Below are 23500 nucleotides of genomic sequence, written 5' to 3'. Positions count from 1 at the left end.
GGGAAGGACCCAAGTGCAGGACATACGCAGACGTAAACTAAAACTTGTTTATTTGCAGGGACTCGAAAAATACAAAATACAAAAACCAGAAATCTCAACCAGGGCAAAAAACAAATGGAAGCCTGGGAGAAAACCAAAAACCAAAACACACAGCTAGGAGGGGAACACTGGGGAGAACAATGACAACAACGCGACAATGAACAAAGGAAGACTCAGGGCTTAAATACACACAAGGGGATTAGGGCAAGTGGAAACAACAGGGGAAGACAGGTGAACCAAATGAACCTAATGACAAAGGGGAAGCAAAACTAAACACAAAGCACAGGGAACACGAGACTGTCAAAATAAAACAGGAACTGACTAAACATAACAGACGCAGACCTAACACTGAAAACTTGACAAAGAGAACATACACAAAACAACAAGGGAAACTAAACATCATACTCAAACAATATAACTATAAGAAACACTAAGAAACATAACCTAAAAAGTATAACAAAGAAAGCTACACAAAAGAAACTCAAAACGCTGGGCCACCGGCCCAGGACCATGACAGAAGCCCAGAGAATCATCACAGAGCAGCTATTAAAGGGGACATATCAAGCAAAATCCACATTTTTAGCCCTTAAATAATTTTTTTTTTTGCGTACTTTGAGTGTCTAGGAGTGCAGAAAATTTACATTATTCTCTCCTAGTGCTGTGTAGATATCCTTATATTTTTGAGGGCTCATATTTTCCCGTCTTTTCAGTTTTCTCTATTCCCTATTACGTTTTCTTGTCTATTACGTCACAGTATTTGCTGTGGAACTGCTAAACAAGAGCTGTGTCCAAATTCAGGGGCCGCATCCTTCGAAGGCCGCATTTGTAGGCCGATTACGTCACAGCGAGGCGATGAAGGCTCCTCCAAATGCGGCCTTCGGATCTGTCCTTCTCTTCCCCAGATTTGAAGGATGGGTCTGGTGTAAACTTTCACAGTTTCACCAGCAGGTACTGCTGTATTGGAAAATTTTGTACAATCATAATTTTACACCGCACAATTCACCCATATGGAATAACCGTTATATCACTGTAAAATACAAATCGTTGTTTAATAAGGACTGGATGGAAAAAGGTGTTTGGTCGATACTACATTTAGTCGATAGATATGGCCATCTTTTGTCTTATAATGCTTTTTGTTGTAAATACAAATTACAAACAAAGCAAAAGACTTTTAAACTTATTATTAATGCCATTCCTAAAGCTATATTATGTTTGGTTGCAGGTGCTTTGGCTCAGTCAAATATTGTTCCTTGTTTACCACAATGTCTGATTGGAAATTGTTCCTTTAAGGATTCTACCTTAACTAATAAAATCATCAGACACACACTCGATAATATTTTGTATCCAACTATTCCATTTAGAAATTCCATACGTCAATTCTTCCAATTACAAACAATTCATAAACTGCATACCAAATACCTCAAATATCCAGTTGCTCCAAAAGCCAAAGAGATTTGCTTTAAAACATTAAATGGAATTTATCCATCCAGTGACTTTATTCAAAAACTATTTGGTATTGAAACCCAAAATTGTGTTTTCTGTGATGTGATTGAAACAACTGAGCATCTATTTTTTCAGTGCATTTATGTTGAGGCTTTGTGGGCTGATGTTTTTGACTGGTTATTCCCTAAAATTCCCTCTCTCAAGATGTTCTCAGACAGAGACATAATATACGGCCTTATTTTGGACAATCTAAACAATGACTTTCTTATAAACACTATCATCATCCTTGGGAAATTTTTCATTCATAAGGCCAAATTCCATAAAACCCAGCCAAAGTTTTATGTATTTCATAATGACTTTCTGTTATATCTCAAAGTTCTTAGTAGAATGCACAATAGAAATGCCCTCAAACTTTTCTCTTTGATTGAAGAATATGATTTAAAAGCTAAACCCCAGACCTTTTATTTTGGATTTATTTTTTATTTGTATTGTCTTATTCTAGCCCCTTTTTTTTTCTCTCTCTCTCTTTCTTAATTATTGTACCCTTTTTGAACTTGAAATTTGTGATATTATGCCTTGTTGTTTGTAAATGAACAAAATGTTTGTGTTCTTGCTTTTTTCTGAATTAAAAAAAAAAAAAGGATGGGTCCGGTGTATCATTCATGGCCTACCATATCCCATGATTCATTGCACATCAAAACTCAAACACAAAAATGGCGGCAATATGACTGTTTCAATGACACAAAAATAAACTTTTAAGATGTTTTCAGGCGAGAATGTAAATCATAAAAATATCCAAGCCTGGAGATAAATTTAGAGATAGCTTTCATAGAACTGAAGTTCTAGCTAACAGAGAAATGCATGGAGAACTGTATCAAACTACTTGACACATAAAACGCAATCTGAAATAATCTAAAAATACTCATTATAATCGGATAGCAAATTGTGCAGGTTTTAACTTTAAATTACTTCTGAGGGTAGACCACCGTGATACCCCGCCATAACGGTCTATTTTTCTTTCTTGCTTCGCAGTTTGACTGGCTGTTTTCCCAGCCAGAGAAGCATTGCACCACCTAGTGGTCGTTTCTTTTAACCAAGTAATTACATTCGTACAGCTCACAAATGCATATATAAGCAGTCTTAGAATATTAAAAAGTAGATGTAGGTGTATGTGTTATAACTAAAGGGTGCTGAGGTATCCCATCTTCCACAGAAAATCGTCTTTGCCACTTCGGCACAAGTATAGAGTGAAATAAGTTCAGCGGGAAAAAAAAACACTAGACCCCGAACAAAACTCAGATGACCCAGCTGTGCACCAGCATTTAAACGCACCAAGTTACGCACGAATCTGGGAGCGCTCCGGGAGCGTGAAATGTGTCTCAAAAACTTTGTGCAGGCGATTGTGTAGCTTTAGTTTTGTCCGTGTGTATCAGGTGATTCGTGTATTACAAAAAATTACAAATCCAGCAAGTTACGCACAAATCCTTACAGACACATATTTTTGAGTCACGCACAAATCCAGCATTATAGACACAGGAAATTGACTGTAATTGCACCAAATTTACCACTGAAAAAGAACGTTTTCTTTTGCACCCACTGTGGTTGTAATAATTGCTTCTAGGAGCACTGATTTATTTAAAATCCCACACGGTTCTACTGACAGCCATACATGCACATGCCATAACACTGCCTCTACCATATAAGATGATGTGGTATGCTATGCTTCCAATCGCGAGTTGTGTCTCTCCATCTCCATATTTTTCTCTTTCCCGTCATTCTAGTACAAGTCCGTCTTGGTTTCATCTGTCCAAAGATATTTTTTTGATTTTTTCCCAGAACTGGACAAACTCTTTTAGATGATTTCTAAAGTACTAGTAAGAGCAATAAAGAGTACTCACATTACCAGTTATCACAGCCAGGCAACAACTGTGCTCATGAATGATTGGCTTGTAAAGCCATGACAAAAAGGGTGGACACACACTCTCGGCGGTTTAGCAAAGTCATTTTATTAAGCAAACTGAAGTACTGTAGGGTGTGTATGAGTGTGGAGATGTGTGTATATGTGTGAGTGATGCACGGTGTAGAAAACAAAGTGAAGAAACTAAAAAACAAACTCTTGTTAACTTGAAAGAAAAGTGCATTATTAAATGCTTACAGAGATTTGATGGTATCATGCACATATCTAAGATTGTATGCCTCATTAAGCATTTTAGCTCATGGTTGTAAGCGCTTTTTCACAAATCCATTTCATCCTCCTTCCACATTCAGCGTCATTCCAAGCTTTGAAGAAGTTTTCTATGGGATACACTGCTGCACAGTCTTCGCCATGGAAATCATTTGGCTCCCCATCAAGCCAGTACCTGAAGGAAATGACAGGTTACTCTACAGAGACAGTGTTTTCTTTCACTCAGTCCACATTATTCATCTTTTGTCATCCACATTTATTACTGAGGACAAGGTAATTTTATTAAGTGGCAATTTCCTGCAAATGCAAAAATTCACTGTTGATTTATACAGTTTCACATTGTGTAACATATTAAACTCTTACCCTTCATTAAGAAATGTTCCATCCCACCATTTCCAAGTTCCTTCCTCATGGAGATCGCTCAGTCCAATCCAGAAGCCCATCGAGGATTTACTTTTATGATTTATCAGGAAATTTACTGTGAAGTTCTAATGAGAAAAGAAACAAAGAGAAAAATACATTTTCAAAAAACAGTGTGTGAACAGAGCTGCACAGAAATACTGTATGAACTAACTTCTTTGTCTTGGCTGTTTATGATTATAAGATCTCCTCCTTGCAGCTGACAGAAATCTCTGGATTCTTTCCAGTTTTTCACTTGATCTGATTTCAAGGGGAAGTAGTAACACACGGAGTTCATTAAGATCCATCCTGCAGGACAGTGTTTGCAGCCATCGCCTGTTGCCAAAGATAATAACACCATTATAGAAAACAATAAAACAAATCATTATGCTTTGACAATTTTATCTATAAAGAAAGGAAAAAATGGGTCTTACTAATCATTGGTAAGTGTGACCTCATGGTTTCGATTTCCTTTGTGATTGTTTCAATCTGACTTTTGTAGTCATTGCTTCTTTTTGTCTGATATTCAAGCTCCCAGTTGGTTTGTGTCTGACGGCTCGTCTCACTGTCCAGCTGCTTCCTGGCATCCTTCATGGTTTCTACTGCAGCCTTGTAAGTGTCCTGCAAGTCGGCCAACTCTTTGCTGATGCGTTTGGTGTCATCGAGCGTGAGGTGAGTATCTGTGAGTTTGTTGTCTGCAAATGTTGAAGACAGTGTTACTGCAACAAAGGGCTAATTATTTGTTCTTTTTCTGTTTTTCTCATTAATAGGAACCATTTCAGTCGTCACTTATTTTCTAGTATAAAATCCCCACTTTAAAACATTTGCTTTACTTTTCTTGTTTTGCTTTACATTTATTCATTTAGCCTGCTGACAAAATTCAGTATTTGGGTGCTAGGAAATTGTTTTCTGAATTCAGAAATTGTTCAACATTGAAAAATGATTCTGTGCACTGCACACAGTCAGACTGACTTACAGTGGACTCCCAGGCCAATGTCAAGTATCAGCAGAACAGCAGCAAGAAGTGCCAGGCTCACAGCAGCCAGTCTGTACCATCTCCCATTACTAACAGTGAACATGGACACTAAACAGAGAGGAAATGGATTTTCATTTTAATGGCAGAGGAAAATTTTCATGCACAGAACTGGCATAAACCAAAATATAAAGTGTTTCTTTTTTAACTAGCTGAGCTTTGTAAATGCTTGTCATATGATGTGTAGTGACAGCGATGGTCAATAACAACAGGATGAGTCTTTAATATTAATAGAAGGACCAAAATAAAGTGCAGAAACAATAAAGCAAAGAACAGCAGAACCAAGTGTAACCCATGTTAAAATCTGACATAAAAAGAATAAACAGTTGATTAAAAGTCTGCAGACAGAAAATAACGTCACTGCCCCTTTAAGGAACCAGCGTTACAGACGCAGCACCTGAGTGACGCTGCAGTACACAGACCGGAGGGAGAGAGCAGAGGAGGAGTCGGAGAGAAGAGCGGTGATTAATTAACAGGAAAAAGTCAATGTTATAGTGAAAAAAACATAATCTACCTGGTCGGGAACTGACGGGGATTTTATGAGAACTAAGCTACATCGGGTTTGGTGAGTTTTATGTTTATTTTCCTGCATTTTCACCGTGTTGTACTTTTTCTTTTGGCGGAGGGCTAATGCTAAAAAAATGTAGCCGTTACAAAGAAATGCTCTGTCATAAACTGTTACCTGATTAATATATTGGGTTTATGAAGAAGAGTTTATTTGTATAATTTGAGGATTTTAAAAAGAGTTTTATTGTTTTTGTGACCTGTTACACAGGTCAGGTTTTTTGCTTGGTTGGAAGCTCGGTCGGAGCGAGGATTGGTTTGCCGTGTGCGGCGTGCACATTCACAGACGGGATTCAAGATGGCGAGCCAGACCCAGACCTTCAATTCATCTTCTCCATCGCATTAGGGAGGGATTCTCCTGCGTGTGGTAATTCGCTGCCGGAGCGGTAGGAATATCAGGAACTAGTTCGAACTGAACTGACCAGAACTGAGAACTGATTGAATTATTATCCTTTTTGGACTGAGTCAAACTGAAGCTTTTCACTGAACTGAGTACCTGAATTTACATTTTGACTTGAACTTGAATTTAAAGTGCCATACTTTGATTTTCATATGTTTATGTGTCTGAATGTGATTTGAATAGTTGTGGTCCACTTTGATTTAATTGTGTTTGAAGGTATTTTTCTTACCTCTAAAAGAAAGGAGATTGAGTTAACTCAGGAAGAAAAATAGGAATCTTAAAATAGATGCAACCTAGGAAAAAAAGACTGGTTTAACTAACTCAAATTAGTCTTATTGAAATAAGCTAGGTAAACTAAAGAGCAAAAAGAAAGAGTGACATACTCTTTATTTTTTTTTCCTTTTCAATTATATTTGCCTCCTTATTAAGAACCTGCAGGGTAATTTTTGTTTATGTATTGTATTTTATGTGTGTGTTTTTGCATTCAGTAAATTGCCGGCCTGTTCCACTTAAAGCAGCGGTCTCTGGTGGTGTTATTCTTGCTCCCCACTCCTTAGAGCCTAGAACTGGTCCAGTGGCGCAGTTAGCGGTGTGACACCGGTGCTACAAACGTGGCGAGCCAGCCAGGAGTGGCTTAAAGCATTTAAACTAGAAACCAGAGACCGTATAATATTGTTATCAGAAAAAAAAAAAGAAAAAAATGGATGTCGTTCAAACCAGTAGTGTAAAAATCCCTAACTCAGTCATAGTTAGCGGCATGACCGATACAGAAACTGATGACGAACTAAGTGACTTCCTGAAACAATATGGTTCCGTTCAAAGAGTAATCCCAGTGGATCTCACTGAACCAGATTCAGCCAAACAGGTTATCGTAGAGTATGTGTGTGGTACAGCTGTGCAATCTCTCTTACCTTCATTGCCATACAGGCTTAACAGTAAGACTAAGACTGACGTCACCTACCACATCAGAGCCCTAGCTAATGTTTACACACCTGTAGCTAGCAAGACGGCTACACAGACTTACCTTTCAGAGTTAAAGGACATTGCAAAACAGACTGGTAAAGACTTTGCAGCTGTCCTCAGAGAGGAGCTCTCCCTCATCAGTGAGACTGTTGATCTAGATCACTCAGAGTCCCAAGATGAAGATGCAGAGCAGAACTCACCTGATACCCCAGAGCAACATGCTCCCGAAAATGCTGCGCAGGTAAGTTCCCTGCCCAGTATGACCCCACAGCAGCATGTTCAACATCATTGGTCCCCACCGTCGACATCATCTAAGGAAAAGACACTGCCTGCTCTGAAACTTTCTGACGTCAATCCACCTGACCTACAAAAAGTAGTTGTTGAGCACATAGTGAGAAATGAAGACTCTGCTCTGCAGGTGCACACTTCCTTGAGACTCAGACCCTTCTCTGGGCGTGTCCCACGTCCCAACAGTGAAGTGGATTATGAGACATGGCGCTCCAATGTGGAACTTCTTCTTAAAGACACAACACAGTCTGATATTTACAAGTCACGAAAGCTTCTTGAAAGTCTCTTATCACCCGCCATTGATATTGTGAAGCACCTGACACCTGATTCTCCTCTTAGTGTGTACTTAGAGATCTTAGACTCTGCTTTCAGCACAGTCGAAGATGGAGACGACCTCTTTGCAAAGTATCTCAACACGATGCAGGATAATGGTGAGAAACCCTCAGCTTATCTACAACGGCTGCAGGTGATGCTGAGCACCACCCTCAGAAGGGGAGGTGTAACTGCAAGCGACCTTGACCGGCATCTTCTTAGGCAGTTTGTCAGGGGCTGCTGGGATAACATCTTGATAGCTGAACTCCAGCTAGAACAGAAGAAGCAGGATCCACCTACCTTTGCTGAACTTCTCCTGTTACTCCGCACAGCAGAAAATAAACGTTCTTCCAAAGCTTCACGCATGAAACAGCACTTCAATGTTTCAAAGCCAAGAGTGTCTTCTCATTATCAAGGTGTTTATGTGCAGGGTGAAGAAGACTGCAGCTCATCTCAGCCAGCTCCTGATCACAGGTCTGAAATCCAAGACTTAAAGAAACAAATAGCTGATCTACAGTCCCAGCTCACACGTATCACACAGAAAGACAGTAGAAAAGCTAAATCAGCTACCAGACCACTAGCTCCCCCAACAGCTAACACACATTCCCCACCTATCACTCACACATCTCAAAGGCTGCAGCCCCACAGCCGAGATGCAAACAACAGCACAAGCAATAGACCAAGGCCCTGGTATTGCTTTAGATGTGGAGAGGATGGGCACATTAAGCCTCAGTGTGAAAGTGAGCCAAACCCATCTCTTGTGGCTGAGAAGAGGAAGCTGCTAAAAGAAAAGCAGTTAGCATGGGACAGTCAACATGGCACTTCAAAGCCTGATCCTTTAAACTAGACCCAGTTCCGGTTGTGGGACAAACGGGGACTGGAGCACAGGCAAAGTGTCCCAGAAAGGAGTTTTACAGAGCCCATGTGTACTCTCACACACAAAGACAGTCAGTGACTTTGCCAAAAGGTCTGATTGGAGCCAAGTGCACCGCACAAGTGACCATAGCTGACAAAGACTGTAGTTGCTTGTTGGATTCAGGATCCCAAGTAACAACGATCCCCAACTCTTTCTATCTAGAGAACCTGTCTCACTTGCCTCTCAATTCCTTGAACGACTTGCTTGAAGTGGAAGGAGCCAACGGTCAAAGCGTCCCTTACCTTGGCTATGTTGAGGCCACCATCAGATTCCCAAAGAGCTTGCTTGGAGTCGACATCGAGGTACCTACGCTGGTCTTGGTTGTACCTGACATGCGCTCCACATTGTCATCAGTGCTTATAGGCACAAATACTTTGGATGTTCTCTATGAAAAGTATGCAGAGATCGCACCTCAGAACTTTGAGTCTCTTCCTTATGGCTACAAAGTCGTCTTAAAGACCCTTGAAATCCGGAAAAAACAGTCTGTTGATTCCAGCCTGGGAGTGGTGAGGCTTCATAGTAGGGACCTCGAGACCATTTCAGCTGGACAGACTAAGGTCCTTCAAGGATCAGTGAGCTGCACAACATCTGGTGTTGGAAAGTGGGTGATGGTGGAGTCACCAAAGTCATCGTCCCTGCCTGGTGGCATCCTGGTGACAGATAGCCTGGTAAGTCTACCACCAAAGCCATCACGCTGCATACCAGTCATACTCAGAAACGAGTCACAGCATGACGTCACTCTGCCCCCAAAAGCTGTGATAGCAGAGATACACGCTGTCAAGAGTGTTCAACCTGTCAAGACCCCTGACTCAGACTCTCCTACAAAATCTGACAAAAAACCAAATCTCGACTTTGACTTTACTGATTCTCCTGTACCCAACGAGTGGAAGGAGAGGATAAAAGAGAAGTTGAATTCCATGCCAGAGGTGTTTGCAATGCACGAGCTTGACTTTGGCCGCACTGACAAAACCAAACACCATATAACTCTCGGTGACGAGACACCATTCAAACACAGGCCAAGACCTATACATCCGCAGGACATAGAAGCTGTGCGTACCCATCTCCAGCAACTCCTCGATGCAGAAGTCATCCGTGAATCAGAGTCACCTTTCTCCTCGCCGATCGTAGTCGTCAGGAAAAGGAATGGCGATGTCAGACTCTGCATAGATTACAGAAAATTGAATGCACAAACGGTAAAGGATTCATATGCCTTACCCAATCTGGAAGAGTCCTTCTCAGCATTGACCGGGTCCAGGTGGTTCTCAGTGCTCGATCTCAAATCGGGCTTCTATCAAATAGAGATGGAGGAGGCAGACAAACACAAAACCGCATTCGTCTGCCCTCTAGGATTCTTCGAGTTCAACAGAATGCCTCAGGGGATAACCAACGCCCCTAGCACGTTCCAGAGACTCATGGAGCGTTGTATGGGAGAGTTGAACTTGAAGCAAGTCCTAGTTTTTCTGGATGACCTCATCGTCTTCTCCTCTACATTGGAGGAGCACGAGGAGAGGTTGATGCACGTGCTCAACCGATTGAAAGAGTTTGGCTTGAAACTGTCACCAGGGAAATGCAAGTTCTACCAAACTTCTGTAAAGTACCTCGGGCACATTGTGTCTCAAAAGGGCATTGAGACCGATCCTGACAAATTAGCAGCACTAAAAACCTGGCCAAAACCAAACAACTTGAAGGAGCTAAGAATCTTCCTGGGTTTCTGCGGTTACTACCGCCGGTTCATTAAAGACTATTCTAAGATCGTGAAGCCACTTAACGAGCTCACTGCTGGCTATCCACCACTAAGAAAGCACGCTAAAACCACAGTGAACCCTGAGAAGTATTTCAATCCAAAGGACGTCTTTGGTGACAGATGGACACCTGCTTGCCAAACAGCGTTCGACACTATAATCGAAAAGCTGACAACCGCACCCATCCTCGGGTTTGCTGACCCTAAGCTCTCCTACATTTTACATACAGATGCAAGCACGTCGGGCCTCGGCGCTGCTCTCTACCAGGAGCAACAGGGACAGAAGCGCGTCATTGCTTATGCGAGCCGAGGTCTGTCGAGGTGTGAGTCCAGGTATCCCGCTCACAAATTAGAATTTCTCGCCCTTAAATGGGCAGTAACAGAGAAATTCCAGGATTACCTGTACGGAAACACATTCCTTGCTGTCACAGATAGCAATCCATTAACATACATTCTTACCTCAGCTAAGCTCGACGCCACGAGCTACAGATGGTTGGCCGCTCTGTCAACGTTCGATTTCCAGCTACAGTACAGAGCCGGTAAGCAGAACCAGGACGCGGACGGACTGTCCAGACGTCCTCACGGCAGAGTACCTGATGACACATCATCACAAAAAGAGTTGGAGAGAATACAACAATTCACAAAAAGACACTTGTCAGAGGCTGATTATGCACACCTGAATGAAAGCACCATCAAAGCCATCTGTGAGAAGCATTTGGTCCATGAAGTAATCAACAATCACCCTGGGGAAACATCACCCAGCACCGCCTTGGTTGTGTCACTTGCCCACCACCCAAAGGCTCTCCCTCAAAGCTTTGAAGAGGAGGATCAGCTTGGTGGCTTACCTGTCATTCCACCATTAGCACCAGCTGAACTAAGAGACAAACAAAATGCTGATCCCTGCATTGGTGAAGTCATCAGGCAAGTGGAGTCAGGAGAGAAACCTCCACCCTCCTTGAGGAAAGAACTTCCTGAGCTTGGTCTCTTATTGAGGGAGTGGAACAAACTGGAGGTCTCAAATGGTGTTTTGTATCGCAGGCGACAAGAGGGTGCTCAGACTCACTACCAGCTTGTACTCCCTGAAGCCCTGAGATCCGTAGTCCTCGAGAGCCTCCACGACGACATGGGCCATATGGGCACAGAGCGCACGCTAGATCTTGTCCGGAAGCGATTCTATTGGCCCAAAATGTCAACTGAGGTGGAAAATAAAGTCAGAACCTGCAACCGTTGCATACGACGTAAGACCATGCCCGAAAAAGCGGCACCACTCATCAACATCGTGGCTACAAGACCACTTGAACTCGTGTGCATGGATTTTCTCAGTGTGGAGCCGGACTCAAGTAACACAAAAGACATTTTGGTCATTACCGACTATTTTACGAAATATGCAGTGGCAGTCCCCACCCCAAATCAGAAAGCCAGGACAGTGGCCAAGACCCTGTGGGACCACTTTTTCGTTCATTATGGCATTCCTGAAAGACTCCACAGTGACCAAGGTCCTGACTTTGAGTCTCAAACAATAAAAGAACTGTGTGAGCTCATTGGCACTCAAAAGATAAGAACCACGCCTTACCATCCGAGAGGGAACCCTGTAGAACGCTTCAACAGGACCCTGCTCAACATGTTGGGCACCCTTGAAAACCAGAAGAAGAGTCACTGGCGTGAGTATGTCAGGCCGTTAGTACACGCTTATAATTGTACTAAGAACGAGACAACCGGCTTTACCCCCTACGAGTTAATGTTCGGGCGTCAGCCGAGACTGCCAGTTGACCTAGCCTTTGGTCTACCAGTCAATCATCAGCCAGGCTCTCACTCGCAATATGTCCGCAACCTGAAATCTCAACTTGAAGACAGTTACAGAGTAGCAACTGAGAATGCTAAAAAGACAGCCAATCGCAACAAAGCAAGGTTTGACAAGCATGTTGTTGACTCCACCTTGAAAGAAGGCGACAGAGTCTTGGTTCGAAATGTCCGTCTCAGAGGCAAGCACAAGTTAGCTGACAGGTGGGAGTCCGATGTGTATGTTGTCCTGAGACAGTCCGGAGACATCCCAGTGTATGTTGTGAAACCTGAGACAAGAGATGGTCCACAAAGAACTCTTCATCGTGACCTCCTGCTGCCATGTGGTTTCCTTCCTGCGACCCCGGTCGAAAGCGAAACTAACCCACCAAAAGCAGTAAGGCGACCAAGAACTCGACAACATTCTAAAAATGACACATCAAATGGAGCTGATGGGGATGAATCCCAATCTGATTCTGAGGGATATCACTATCACAGAAACCTAAGAGTGGAAACACTAGGTTTCAACCTGACTTCAGAATCTACGAAATACTTACCTGAAAGGAATGAACCGGAACCTGACTTGACTGCTGTTGAGCAAGATCCTTCAGACGTAGCCAAAGCTTTCCCTGAAGATCCTCCAGTAGAAACTTATGATTTAGGCTTACCTGATACTGAAGAGAAAGACCTACCTGATCCTGAAGAGAGAAACTCAATCGCTGAACAGGAAATTGGAAGCCTACCTGAGAAAGACCTGGATAATGTCCATCCTTCTACTCAACCTGCTCAGGAGAGCAAGGAAAACACAAGTGATCTGGGTCAAACGGACAACCAAAATGAAAGTGACTGTTCGGGAAGACCTGTCAGAGACAGAAAACCGACTAAAAGACTGACTTATCCTGAGCTAGGAAACCCGTTGGTTACAATAGTTCAGTCTTTATTTCAAACCTTGAGTGATGTGTTTACAGATTCTCTTGAAGAACCTAGCTTTCCAAAAACTCCTAGAGTTATGACAGTATAAATTCAAAATGCACAGGGACGTGCATTAGGTAAAGAGGGGAGGATGTAACCCATGTTAAAATCTGACATAAAAAAGAATAAACAGTTGATTAAAAGTCTGCAGACAGAAAATAACGTCACTGCCCCTTTAAGGAACCAGCGTTACAGACGCAGCACCTGAGTGACGCTGCAGTACACAGACCGGAGGGAGAGAGCAGAGGAGGAGTCGGAGAGAAGAGCGGTGATTAATTAACAGGAAAAAGTCAATGTTATAGTGAAAAAAACATAATCTACCTGGTCGGGAACTGACGGGGATTTTATGAGAACTAAGCTACATCGGGTTTGGTGAGTTTTATGTTTATTTTCCTGCATTTTCACCGTGTTGTACTTTTTCTTTTGGCGGAGGGCTAATGCTAAAAAAATGTAGCCGTTACAAAGAAATGCTCTGTCATAAACTGTTACCTGATTAATATATTGGGTTTATGAAGAAGAGTTTATTTGTATAATTTGAGGATTTTAAAAAGAGTTTTATTGTTTTTGTGACCTGTTACACAGGTCAGGTTTTTTGCTTGGTTGGAAGCTCGGTCGGAGCGAGGATTGGTTTGCCGTGTGCGGCGTGCACATTCACAGACGGGATTCAAGATGGCGAGCCAGACCCAGACCTTCAATTCATCTTCTCCATCGCATTAGGGAGGGATTCTCCTGCGTGTGGTAATTCGCTGCCGGAGCGGTAGGAATATCAGGAACTAGTTCGAACTGAACTGACCAGAACTGAGAACTGATTGAATTATTATCCTTTTTGGACTGAGTCAAACTGAAGCTTTTCACTGAACTGAGTACCTGAATTTACATTTTGACTTGAACTTGAATTTAAAGTGCCATACTTTGATTTTCATATGTTTATGTGTCTGAATGTGATTTGAATAGTTGTGGTCCACTTTGATTTAATTGTGTTTGAAGGTATTTTTCTTACCTCTAAAAGAAAGGAGATTGAGTTAACTCAGGAAGAAAAATAGGAATCTTAAAATAGATGCAACCTAGGAAAAAAAGACTGGTTTAACTAACTCAAATTAGTCTTATTGAAATAAGCTAGGTAAACTAAAGAGCAAAAAGAAAGAGTGACATACTCTTTATTTTTTTTTCCTTTTCAATTATATTTGCCTCCTTATTAAGAACCTGCAGGGTAATTTTTGTTTTATGTATTGTATTTTATGTGTGTGTTTTTGCATTCAGTAAATTGCCGGCCTGTTCCACTTAAAGCAGCGGTCTCTGGTGGTGTTATTCTTGCTCCCCACTCCTTAGAGCCTAGAACTGGTCCAGTGGCGCAGTTAGCGGTGTGACACCGGTGCTACACAAGCATGGCTGCACACAGGAAATATTTATGTTTATGCATCCCATGTCTCTGATGCACAAATACACAAAGTACCAAACAGGTGAGGGATGAGGTGCAGGTGAAACTAAATAACAGTCAGGGAATGAAAGCAAAACTATCACAGAAAACTAACCTACAATTTCTTTTAGAAAAGGAAATACTGCACCGAACAAGGAAACACAAAGGGACCAAGATGTAAACACCGAACAAAACAGGGAAGAACTGCCGCGGGAAACACCGAAGGAACGAAACGCAAATAAACAATTCATAAGTGGAAGATGAGGCTACGTAAATACCTCAGACAAGAATAGTAAACCACTTAAACTCTAAAAATACTGAACTGTCTAGAACCGCTGTGTATCTGAAGGTTTGGTAGGCTCGAATGCAGGACTCAGGAATAAACATTATTTAGCAAATGTTAATGCTTCACAAAGAATCAGGAAAAAGTTCAAAATCATATCCAAAAATCTACGACGGATGGTGTCCGGAGGGATGTCCCCTCAGATTTAGACCAGGACATCACTGAGCTTCTGGACAGTCTGAGGTGCGACCTGGCACCATTGGAGGGATCGAAACATAACGTCCCAGAGTTTTTCTACTGGATTTGGGTGAGCGTGGGGCCAGTCAATTATATCAATGTAAGGACTAATACAAATGAATTAATGAGAACAAAAGTCAAAATACCAAAAATTTAATCAAAATTTGATCAAGAGTTTTAGTGAAACCAAACCAAAAACACCAAATAATAAACCAGAACACAAAACTCAAAAGCTCAAGACAATTTTCTATCATGCTATGTCAACAGAACCAGAAATGTGACTATGGAAGTTGATTAAATAAAAATGTAAAATATTATACCATAGTGCCAGTTAGATTGATGACGAGGAGGATGCTCTTCATCGTGCAAGTCTTCTTCACAAATGAGGGTCTTAAATCCACCTGGGGGTTCTCTCCTGTCCTCCATGCTCACTGTTCAGTCACTGTCAGTCAGATGCTACTGCATTTGAGCAACAATCTGGCGAGGCATCGCCCTGTGATGATGCAACTTTCAGCTGCTGAGCTCGTCAACCATAAATTCTTGATCAATCAATTCCAGTTAAGTCTGCAATGTGGGGGGACAAAAACAGAAGTGAAATAGTTATTATTCAACGTTGACTCTAATATTCAGTTGTCTGATACAGAGGATGTGAATGTGCTGACCGTTCTAAAAACCTTCAAGGCATCAGTGCTTGACAGTTCTGATGTTTTCAGCGCTCCCCATGAATTCCCATGAACCACGAATTACAGGTTCAAAAATTATAAACATGTGTTTTGCTTTGACTCATTAAGTCTGAAGAAGGGCATGTTGGCCTGAATTGTCACTTCTTTGTAAGGTCTGTTTAGATTAAATATTTTTCAAGGAGCGTTCTGGTGTGCGGAATTCTGTTTTCCATCGAAAATTATAAATACCACCTGAGATGAACGACTACACATCATATTACACTGTCACTGTCACATATTACACTGAAGTAATCGTGTGACTCTCTCACATCATTGTGGAGGAATTTTGCGTCACTCTTCTTTACAGCGTTGCTTCAGCTCATTGAGGTTCACGCAGAGCTCTCTTAAAGCTTCAGCACAGCACTTCAGCATCTTGATTCTTTCTGTTTTCAACCATTCTGTTGTAGATTTGCAGTTGTGTGTGCAATCTTTGTTCTGTTGTTCTATTCTATTGGCCCACTTTGGGCCAAGCTTTAGCTGTTGGACAGGCGGCCTCACATCTGACTCTAGAATATCTTGGTGTACAGAAGAGCTCATGGTCAACTCAACGACTGCAAGAAGCACAGGTCCTCATGTGGCTGTAATATGTGCTCAAACCTTCATCCCTCTGCCACCTCATTCATTTAAATAATTTCAAGACTAGAGGATTTTATTGTGTGCAGATATGTAAAACTTTAGAATTGAAGGGAGGGTGTACTTTGATTTTCAGGTGAGTTTTTTCTTTTCCTTTCTTTTCTTTTGGGAGAGTGTTTTGTTTTGTTTAGGTGTTTGTTTTGTTTTGTTTTGTGGCACTTAATTGATTGAGATTCATTCATGTTTCTGGATTTTTCTATAATTGCTTTTCTATAATTGATTTTTCTATAATTGAGTCTGGTGGATTTTTTTTAAAATAATGTCCTCACATCACTCTGCCCCCTTCCCAAAATATTTCGATCTTAAAACACTGCCAAACACAATGAAACTGTGTTCCTGTAGCTTCTGTCCACTGTGATTTTTTTTATCATAATAATTTTTACTTGACAGATGCTTGAACTCCAGCAAAGCAAGTCTTGCTACCCTGTATTTACCTTATAATGTCAACTCTCTGATGAACAGGATGCAAGCAGATAATAAAATCATGCAGATATATATAACACAGAGATGTGCATAATGTTTTAATGTTGTTAACTGCAGTACATTTTGTAAGATTCTGTAGGCAATGACTGCTAAAATACAGTTAAAATATTACAAGTCAAAGATGCCTCAAAACAAAACATATGGATTATTCCGAGTTGCTGGAGTGGAATATCAAGCATTTATCTTGATGGCAATTCACATATCCAGTCTAACTGATGGTTTTGGCAGCTTCCATCGAAGCGAGTCTTCCAGGGGTTAGTGGGGGAGTAAATGACAATCACGCAGTTTTCTTCTTCCACATTTGGTTCTCCGTCCATCCAGTACCTGAGAAAAGTCAAGATAAATAATTTAGTGTAAATAATCCCCAAAAATCTGTTATTGATAATCTTGCTTCTCTTACCTTTGTTCCACCTCTGTGACATTATTAATCCACACCCATGTCCCCACTGTCGCTATGTCCGTAAGACCAACCCAGAATCCATTTGTCCACTGATGAGGGTTGGTTTTTAGACGTTTGATGGTGTTACTCACAAATGTCTGTGTGAGCAAAAAATACATTTTAAAAAGTAAATGAAAAATTGTTAAGTACCTACTTATGAAACTAGCCACAGTTGGTTAAAGGATGCACCATCAGAACCTCCCAAACCTTGTTTTTCTGTGGACTATCCATCTATATGACATCTTTTTGGAAGCTTCTTCTCTGGCATGTTTGCAACCCACCTGCTCTTCCTGGTCATCGATCACAACCAGGTCAGATCCACGTCTAACACAGTCTGCTCTGCTGTAGTGCCAGTTCTTTTTGACAGTAGAGGACTCGGTGGAAGAGAAGAAATAGCAGGACGAGTTGAAGAGAATCCATCCAGGGAGGCAGCTACCACAAGATCCCTCTGAGAGAAACAAATGGGTTCTGGTCATTTCAGGGACATTAGTGTAGTCCAAGTTGGCACATTAAAAGAAAACTTGTAAGCAATAATGACATTTTCTCACCTAAAGTTGATATGTTGGACTGCAGGTTTGTCTTCACTGTTCGCAGAGCTTCTACCTGTTTCTGATAACCATCACTGATGTTCTTCAGCTGCTCAATTTTCACCTTTATTTCTTCATGGTTTTTGATCGCTCTCTCTAACGCCTTCTTGGCCTCCTCTTCAGCTTCGATCACGTCGCTGTGATTGCTTTGGAGAAAGTCGAGCTCACTAAAAAGCTGCGTTACAGCTGGGTGGGAAATGTGCAAAGAGCCCGCTTTGACTTTGGCACCTAAGAATATGATTATTTTATTATGAAATGTTTTGAAATATGTGAAATCAGCATCTCTCCTCATGTGCTTGCTGAGACTTCAGTGTTCATTATCTTGGCTGCGATCCATTGTTACACAACCAGGCAGAAGTAAATTGTATCCTCACATGAACTGTCATACTTACAGTTAACCCCAAGAACAACTGCGACTATTAGCAGAACAACGTTCAAGAGTCCCAGACACAGCACAACACATCGATTACATCCATCTCCACCTTTAATACAGGGTCACAAATACAAAGTCACAAAAGAAATAAAAAATTGAATCAGACAGTTTTATTTTTATTTATAATGATTTTCACATAACCATAAATCCCTTTGTGCTCATTTTGATCAGGTTGTTGACAGTTGAAGACGACTCAAAAGATGCGGCAAATAAATAGAAATGTGAATGAAGCATTAAGAAGAATATTATACCATCTATTATATATACTGTTACCATCTATTATACTACTTACTGCTTTACCAAGAGGAGAATTATAATAATTGCCACTTTAAAACTAGAGTTATTAGGGCTTATTAGTAAGAATTCTTCATTCAGTAAAACTGGAACAAATACAAAATTTAAATCAGTGAAATCACAGGCTGACCTGATTTTACTGAGGAAAAGAGTGAAAAAATGGAGCATTGAGAAAATCAGGATTTCACCTTGTTTGGAGGAAACTGAAGAAAACTTTGGCATAAATGATCCTGTCCTCTGTGGATTTCCCATTGCAGTGCTGCAGTTTCTGCCCACTAAGCTGCTTTCCTCCTCCTTATATACATACATGGGCACGTCCCAATGACTCACACATGCTCCATTTAGCCTTTAGCGGTTTTGTCGCAGACTAATATAAAAATCCTCTCTAAACATTTTGGATTGAAAAATTAAAAAGTAAAACACTCTTTGCATCTGATATGATTATTTGCATAATAAACATCAATTACCTGGGAAGGAGATCATTTATAAATTGAATACAAAATGTATCCAACCAGTTCAATCAAGAATGAGAAATTGTATTTAAAAGAATTGTGTGCAAAGAGAATAAACACGAAGAATTAGACTCAATTGATACTTTATTAGGTACACCTTGCTTCACCACCTTCCCTTCAGAGGTAGTCGCTGCCTTTTTTCACGGCATAGATTCATTAAAGTGCTGGAAATATTTCGTAGATATTCTGGGCCACATTCATGATGCAGTTCTCCAATTCCACCACATCCCAAATGCGCTCTTCAGGTTGCTGTGGAGGCCATTTGAATTTTGTGAATTCAGTGTCATGTTCACCCAGAGACATGGTCAGCAGCAGATGATATGAACGGGGTAGGAAACCAACTTTGACTGTGGGAGTAAGTCACTTTGCTACTCTTTAAAATAAAAAGAAAGAGTCCCAAAGTCTTACTTGCATAGGCCCATTCTCTCAGCGTCCTCCTCAGTCCTATTGGTTGCCACAGTTGCTTCAGAAGCACTGAAGTAGTGTGAGCCAAATAACTAAACTGAGCTTGCACTGCAATAACTTAGTTAGTGATTTGGGTGATTAACTTACATTTCAAGTGCATCAGTAGAATTTAGCTGAGAGGGTACAGTGACTTGATAGGATGGGCCTGGACACCGCTGCCTCTCACTGGATATTTTCTCTTTTTCTCACCACTCTCTGTAAACTCTCCAAGTGACTGTGTGGGAAAACCTCAGTGCATCAGCAGTTTCTGAAATACTCAGACCAGCCTGGCGCCAACAACCACGCCCTGTTTAAAGTCACTTTCTTCCCCATTCTGAACTTTAGCATGTTTACATGCCTAAATGCATTGTGTTGCTGCCATCTAATTAGCCAGTTGGATATTTGCTTTAACAAGCAGCTGAACAGGTATACTTAATAAAGTGACCAGTGATTTTAGATACCAATTATAAAAGGATCACATCAGCCAAGACATGAGTGAGTTCTCAGAGCAAACCCATCAACAAAATAATAACGTAGTCTATTGCCCACTTGTCCAGTCATCATAATTAATATTATATCCATATCATTATAAGAATGATATGGATATACGGACAAGCTTGGAAATAAATCTACCCAACCTTTTTGAACTCAACCCACGGGTGCATATTCTGCTGTACTGTAACGCAGTGGGGAACATGAAGGAACCTTCTTTGAGTTTAGCACCTGAGCAGGTGAGAACACAGAGACATGAGTGTGTTTCTGTCTAATCTGTGTCACAGCACTGTGCAGTCAAAGTCAGATTTAACCAGGCTGCACAATAAACCTGAATACTGTAATTTATAACCAAACAAAGGTTAAAAGTTGTAGTTGGGTTTTGCATTATTTATTAAGAAGAATGTTAAGATGAATATTTTCTTTAGTACGAAAATAGAAAGATGTCTTTTATTACTATCTATAAAAATGCTAAACTCTGCATATGTACAAAAGGTTCAAGGACTTTGTTTTTTGCTACTTTGTTTTTGATATGCACTGGTTCTGAAAGATGTTGAAATAATATAAAATTATTGACTATTGTCCTATTGACCAAATCTTTGCTTTAAAGTGTGTGCTCAGCAACTCATGTAAGTGAAATTTCACAAAAAGAGGGAAATGAAACTTAACAACAGCGGTCATCAGCGTTCATCACTCCCAGACACAGTATAACTTGCAATATATGAACATAAAAATGTTGCAATTTCCCAGTTCTCATTTCTTCTCATACTTTCCTATTTCTCTCTGTCCATCCCAGTGCACTAAAGGTGGATTGAAATCTCTGATAGCTGAAATGAGTTTTTGGTCAAAATAATGAAACAAACATCTCAGAAAACGTGTCTTGTTTGCTGTACACTTGCAGGTCTGTAAGAGTTTGGTGTGGAAGAACTTGACTGCCTGACCTCAACCTGATAGAACACCTTTGGGATGAATTAGAGCCGAGACTGCAAGCCAGGCATTCTCGTCCAGCATCAGTGTCTGACCTCACAAATGTGCTTCCAGGAGAATGGTCAAAAATTCCTATAAACACACTCCTAAACCTTGTGGAAAGCCTTCCCAGAAGAGTTAAAGCTGTTATAGCTGCAAACCCTCTGGATTAAGAATGGGAAAAAAATCAATCACTGCACTGTCAAAAATATTTTAGAGAAACTCCTGCCACATTCAAGTTATTTATATTATTTTTGTTCTGTGTGTTTGTTTGAAATGAATTTTCTCACTTGCTGGCTGCATGTTACTCCATTATGTGTTACATTAATACATTAATGTGTTACAAAAGTCTCCCCGTGCCTCCTCCAAAAAAGCCAGTATCCATTGTTTGGCATGGGCCATGTTTTACACAATGCTGACTTAACTATATATATATGTATCATATTTGATATCATGTGAGTTTATTTTCAGTGGGAACCCCCCCCCCCCCCCCCCCCCCCCCCAACAAGAGTCATCTTATTCCTTTAGAGGCCACCTGGTGGCCTCATAAAGGCATGAAGATTTTTTGAAGAATATTCTGAGCTGAATTTACAGCTACCCTGGATATAAGAATTTAAAGATGGTGTGATGAAGAGCTGAGACTTTAAAACAGCTGATTATTTATTTAATAATCATTTTACAAAAGAGGGACTATATAACAACACAAAGAAAATAAACTGATTTAAACAGTACTATCAGTCCAAAACTTCTCTAAAAAATTTGGCTCAGTTACATAGTGAATATTAATCCAATCACTGATTTTCTGCCTTTAGCATAAAATCCGTGATTAGCATAGCAAACAGATTTTTGGTGATTTTTGGTGTGTTTGTATGCGTGTGTGTGTGTGTGTGTGTGTGTGTGTGTGTGTGTGTGTGTGTGTGTGTGTGTGTGTGTGTGTGTGTGTGTGTGTGCTTTTTTAGTTGGGGAAGATAAGAAATGAAGCCATTCATGAATTTCTTCAGCTCTCTACGCAGAGATACCCTCAGTGGGTCACATGACCTTTTGTCCAGTGGGAAAATTAAGTCTTACAGTATTCTACCTAGGATAGGCTAATTTAATATGCTTTACTCTTGCCATACTGACTCATGTTGATTCATGCTGTTATAGTCTCTAATGTGTACCCACATGGGGCAAGGAAGAATCACTTAGGTTATCACTGCTGTATTTGCACAGTGCATCAGGGACTCTGCAGTAGGATGTGGGACATTTTTAATGAAATCCACAATGTTCCTCACACATACACTGATCAGCCACAATACTGAAACCATTGACAACTGGAATGAAAAACACTGATCATCTCGTAACAATGCAATGTTCTGCTGGGAAATACTGGGACCTCTATTTAATGTGGACGCTGTTTTGACCCCCCCTGCAGGCCTGAAAAAAAGGAGCCAGTGTGAAAGTGCCAAAAACTGTCCACTTGAAGCTGGCTCCAAAAAAGACAAAAACAAACAAACAAACCAACAAAAAAAAAAAAAAAAACCCTCATCAACTCCCATGTTAAAATCTACAGATTTATAGCATTAAAATGCAAATTTAAAGCCTGATACAAAAAAATTGCTTAAAGTTAGGATTGTGGCTGCTTTGACTGAAAAGGTGTGATGGGCTACAGCTCCCTTTGCTGAGCTTCACCTCTGCTACTTGGAGTCACTGAACTAGGCCTTTCAAACATGCTTGTACTGGTTGCACTGTTTAGAAAATAATTTGCCTTGCTGTTTGGTCAAACCCGAAAGAGCCATAACAGTGATGCTGAATCTTCAAAACGGAAAGTCCAGAAACCAGAGTGTCACTTAACAGTGGCTGTGTCCATCTTCTATACAGTCTATGATACCATAATTGATAACTGATACAGCTATTGGTTTATGACATCAGATGGTACACCATCACATGTAATATTTAAAATCAGTATATCACCTTTAAGCTAATGTTGGATTTTTATATCAACCTGATGCTTTGGCACCCTGATTTGTCTAGTAACAATATTAGAGGCCGCTGGGGACCTTTTACCACACTACAGTTGAGAGTGTGCTGACATATGCCATTACTGTGTAGTATGCCGGCTGCAGAGCGGCTAACAAAAAAAAGACTACAGCTGAAAAGACTGCAGGCTTTCCTTTACCCTCTCTGGATGAGACTGCAAGCTCTCGATGTCTCTCCAGAGACCACTTCCATCCTGGCAACCACTTGTTCAGCCTACTGCCCTCTGAAAGGAGGTTCAGAAGCATCAAAACAGAACAAATAGATTAGAAAACAGATTCTTTCCATGGCCCATAAGGACAATAAATACACACTTCTAACACACTGAGGTGCAATAACATACCAAGGTATGTGTGTGATTTTAGTGCCATGTCAATTTAATACTTTTTTATGACATTTGTCCTGTTTTATCACATCTTGCTTTTATAGCCTCTATGTTTCATTGTTTTGTAGTTTCTATTAACGCACCTTCAAATGTAGCACTGAAATTTCGTGTAAGCAGTTGTAA

At 40.8% G+C, this 23500-nt stretch overlaps 2 protein-coding genes across 4 annotated transcripts; both read right to left on the bottom strand.

Annotated features, from left to right (window-relative positions):
- Positions 1–3469: 3469 nt before the first annotated feature.
- Positions 3470–23193, bottom strand: LOC115772608 (C-type lectin domain family 4 member M-like). Of its 2 annotated transcripts, XM_030718956.1 has the most exons (7): positions 23135–23193; positions 15292–15535; positions 5043–5150; positions 4501–4761; positions 4242–4402; positions 4031–4155; positions 3470–3842 (listed from the first exon to the last, which is right to left on the bottom strand). In XM_030718956.1, the coding sequence occupies exons 2-7, from the start codon at positions 15395–15397 to the stop codon at positions 3692–3694; spliced, it is 912 nt and encodes a 303-aa protein (XP_030574816.1). In that variant the 5' UTR covers positions 15398–15535; positions 23135–23193; the 3' UTR covers positions 3470–3691. The 2 variants fall into 2 exon arrangements, with proteins under 2 accessions (XP_030574816.1, XP_030574815.1); XM_030718955.1 differs by lacking the exon at positions 23135–23193 and having other exon boundaries at positions 15292–15544.
- Positions 16843–18819, bottom strand: LOC115772609 (CD209 antigen-like). Of its 2 annotated transcripts, none has more exons than XM_030718957.1 (6): positions 18751–18819; positions 18228–18317; positions 17797–18063; positions 17530–17696; positions 17210–17346; positions 16843–17133 (listed from the first exon to the last, which is right to left on the bottom strand). In XM_030718957.1, the coding sequence occupies exons 1-6, from the start codon at positions 18812–18814 to the stop codon at positions 16989–16991; spliced, it is 870 nt and encodes a 289-aa protein (XP_030574817.1). In that variant the 5' UTR covers positions 18815–18819; the 3' UTR covers positions 16843–16988. The 2 variants fall into 2 exon arrangements, with proteins under 2 accessions (XP_030574817.1, XP_030574818.1); XM_030718958.1 differs by having other exon boundaries at positions 17797–18021.
- Positions 23194–23500: the final 307 nt, after the last annotated feature.

The sequence above is a fragment of the Archocentrus centrarchus genome, chromosome 22 (assembly GCF_007364275.1).
Source record: "Archocentrus centrarchus isolate MPI-CPG fArcCen1 chromosome 22, fArcCen1, whole genome shotgun sequence".
Lineage (NCBI taxonomy): Eukaryota > Metazoa > Chordata > Actinopteri > Cichliformes > Cichlidae > Archocentrus > Archocentrus centrarchus.
Note: the sequence above shows the minus strand (reverse complement) of the source record. Positions and strands in the feature narration are given on the sequence as shown.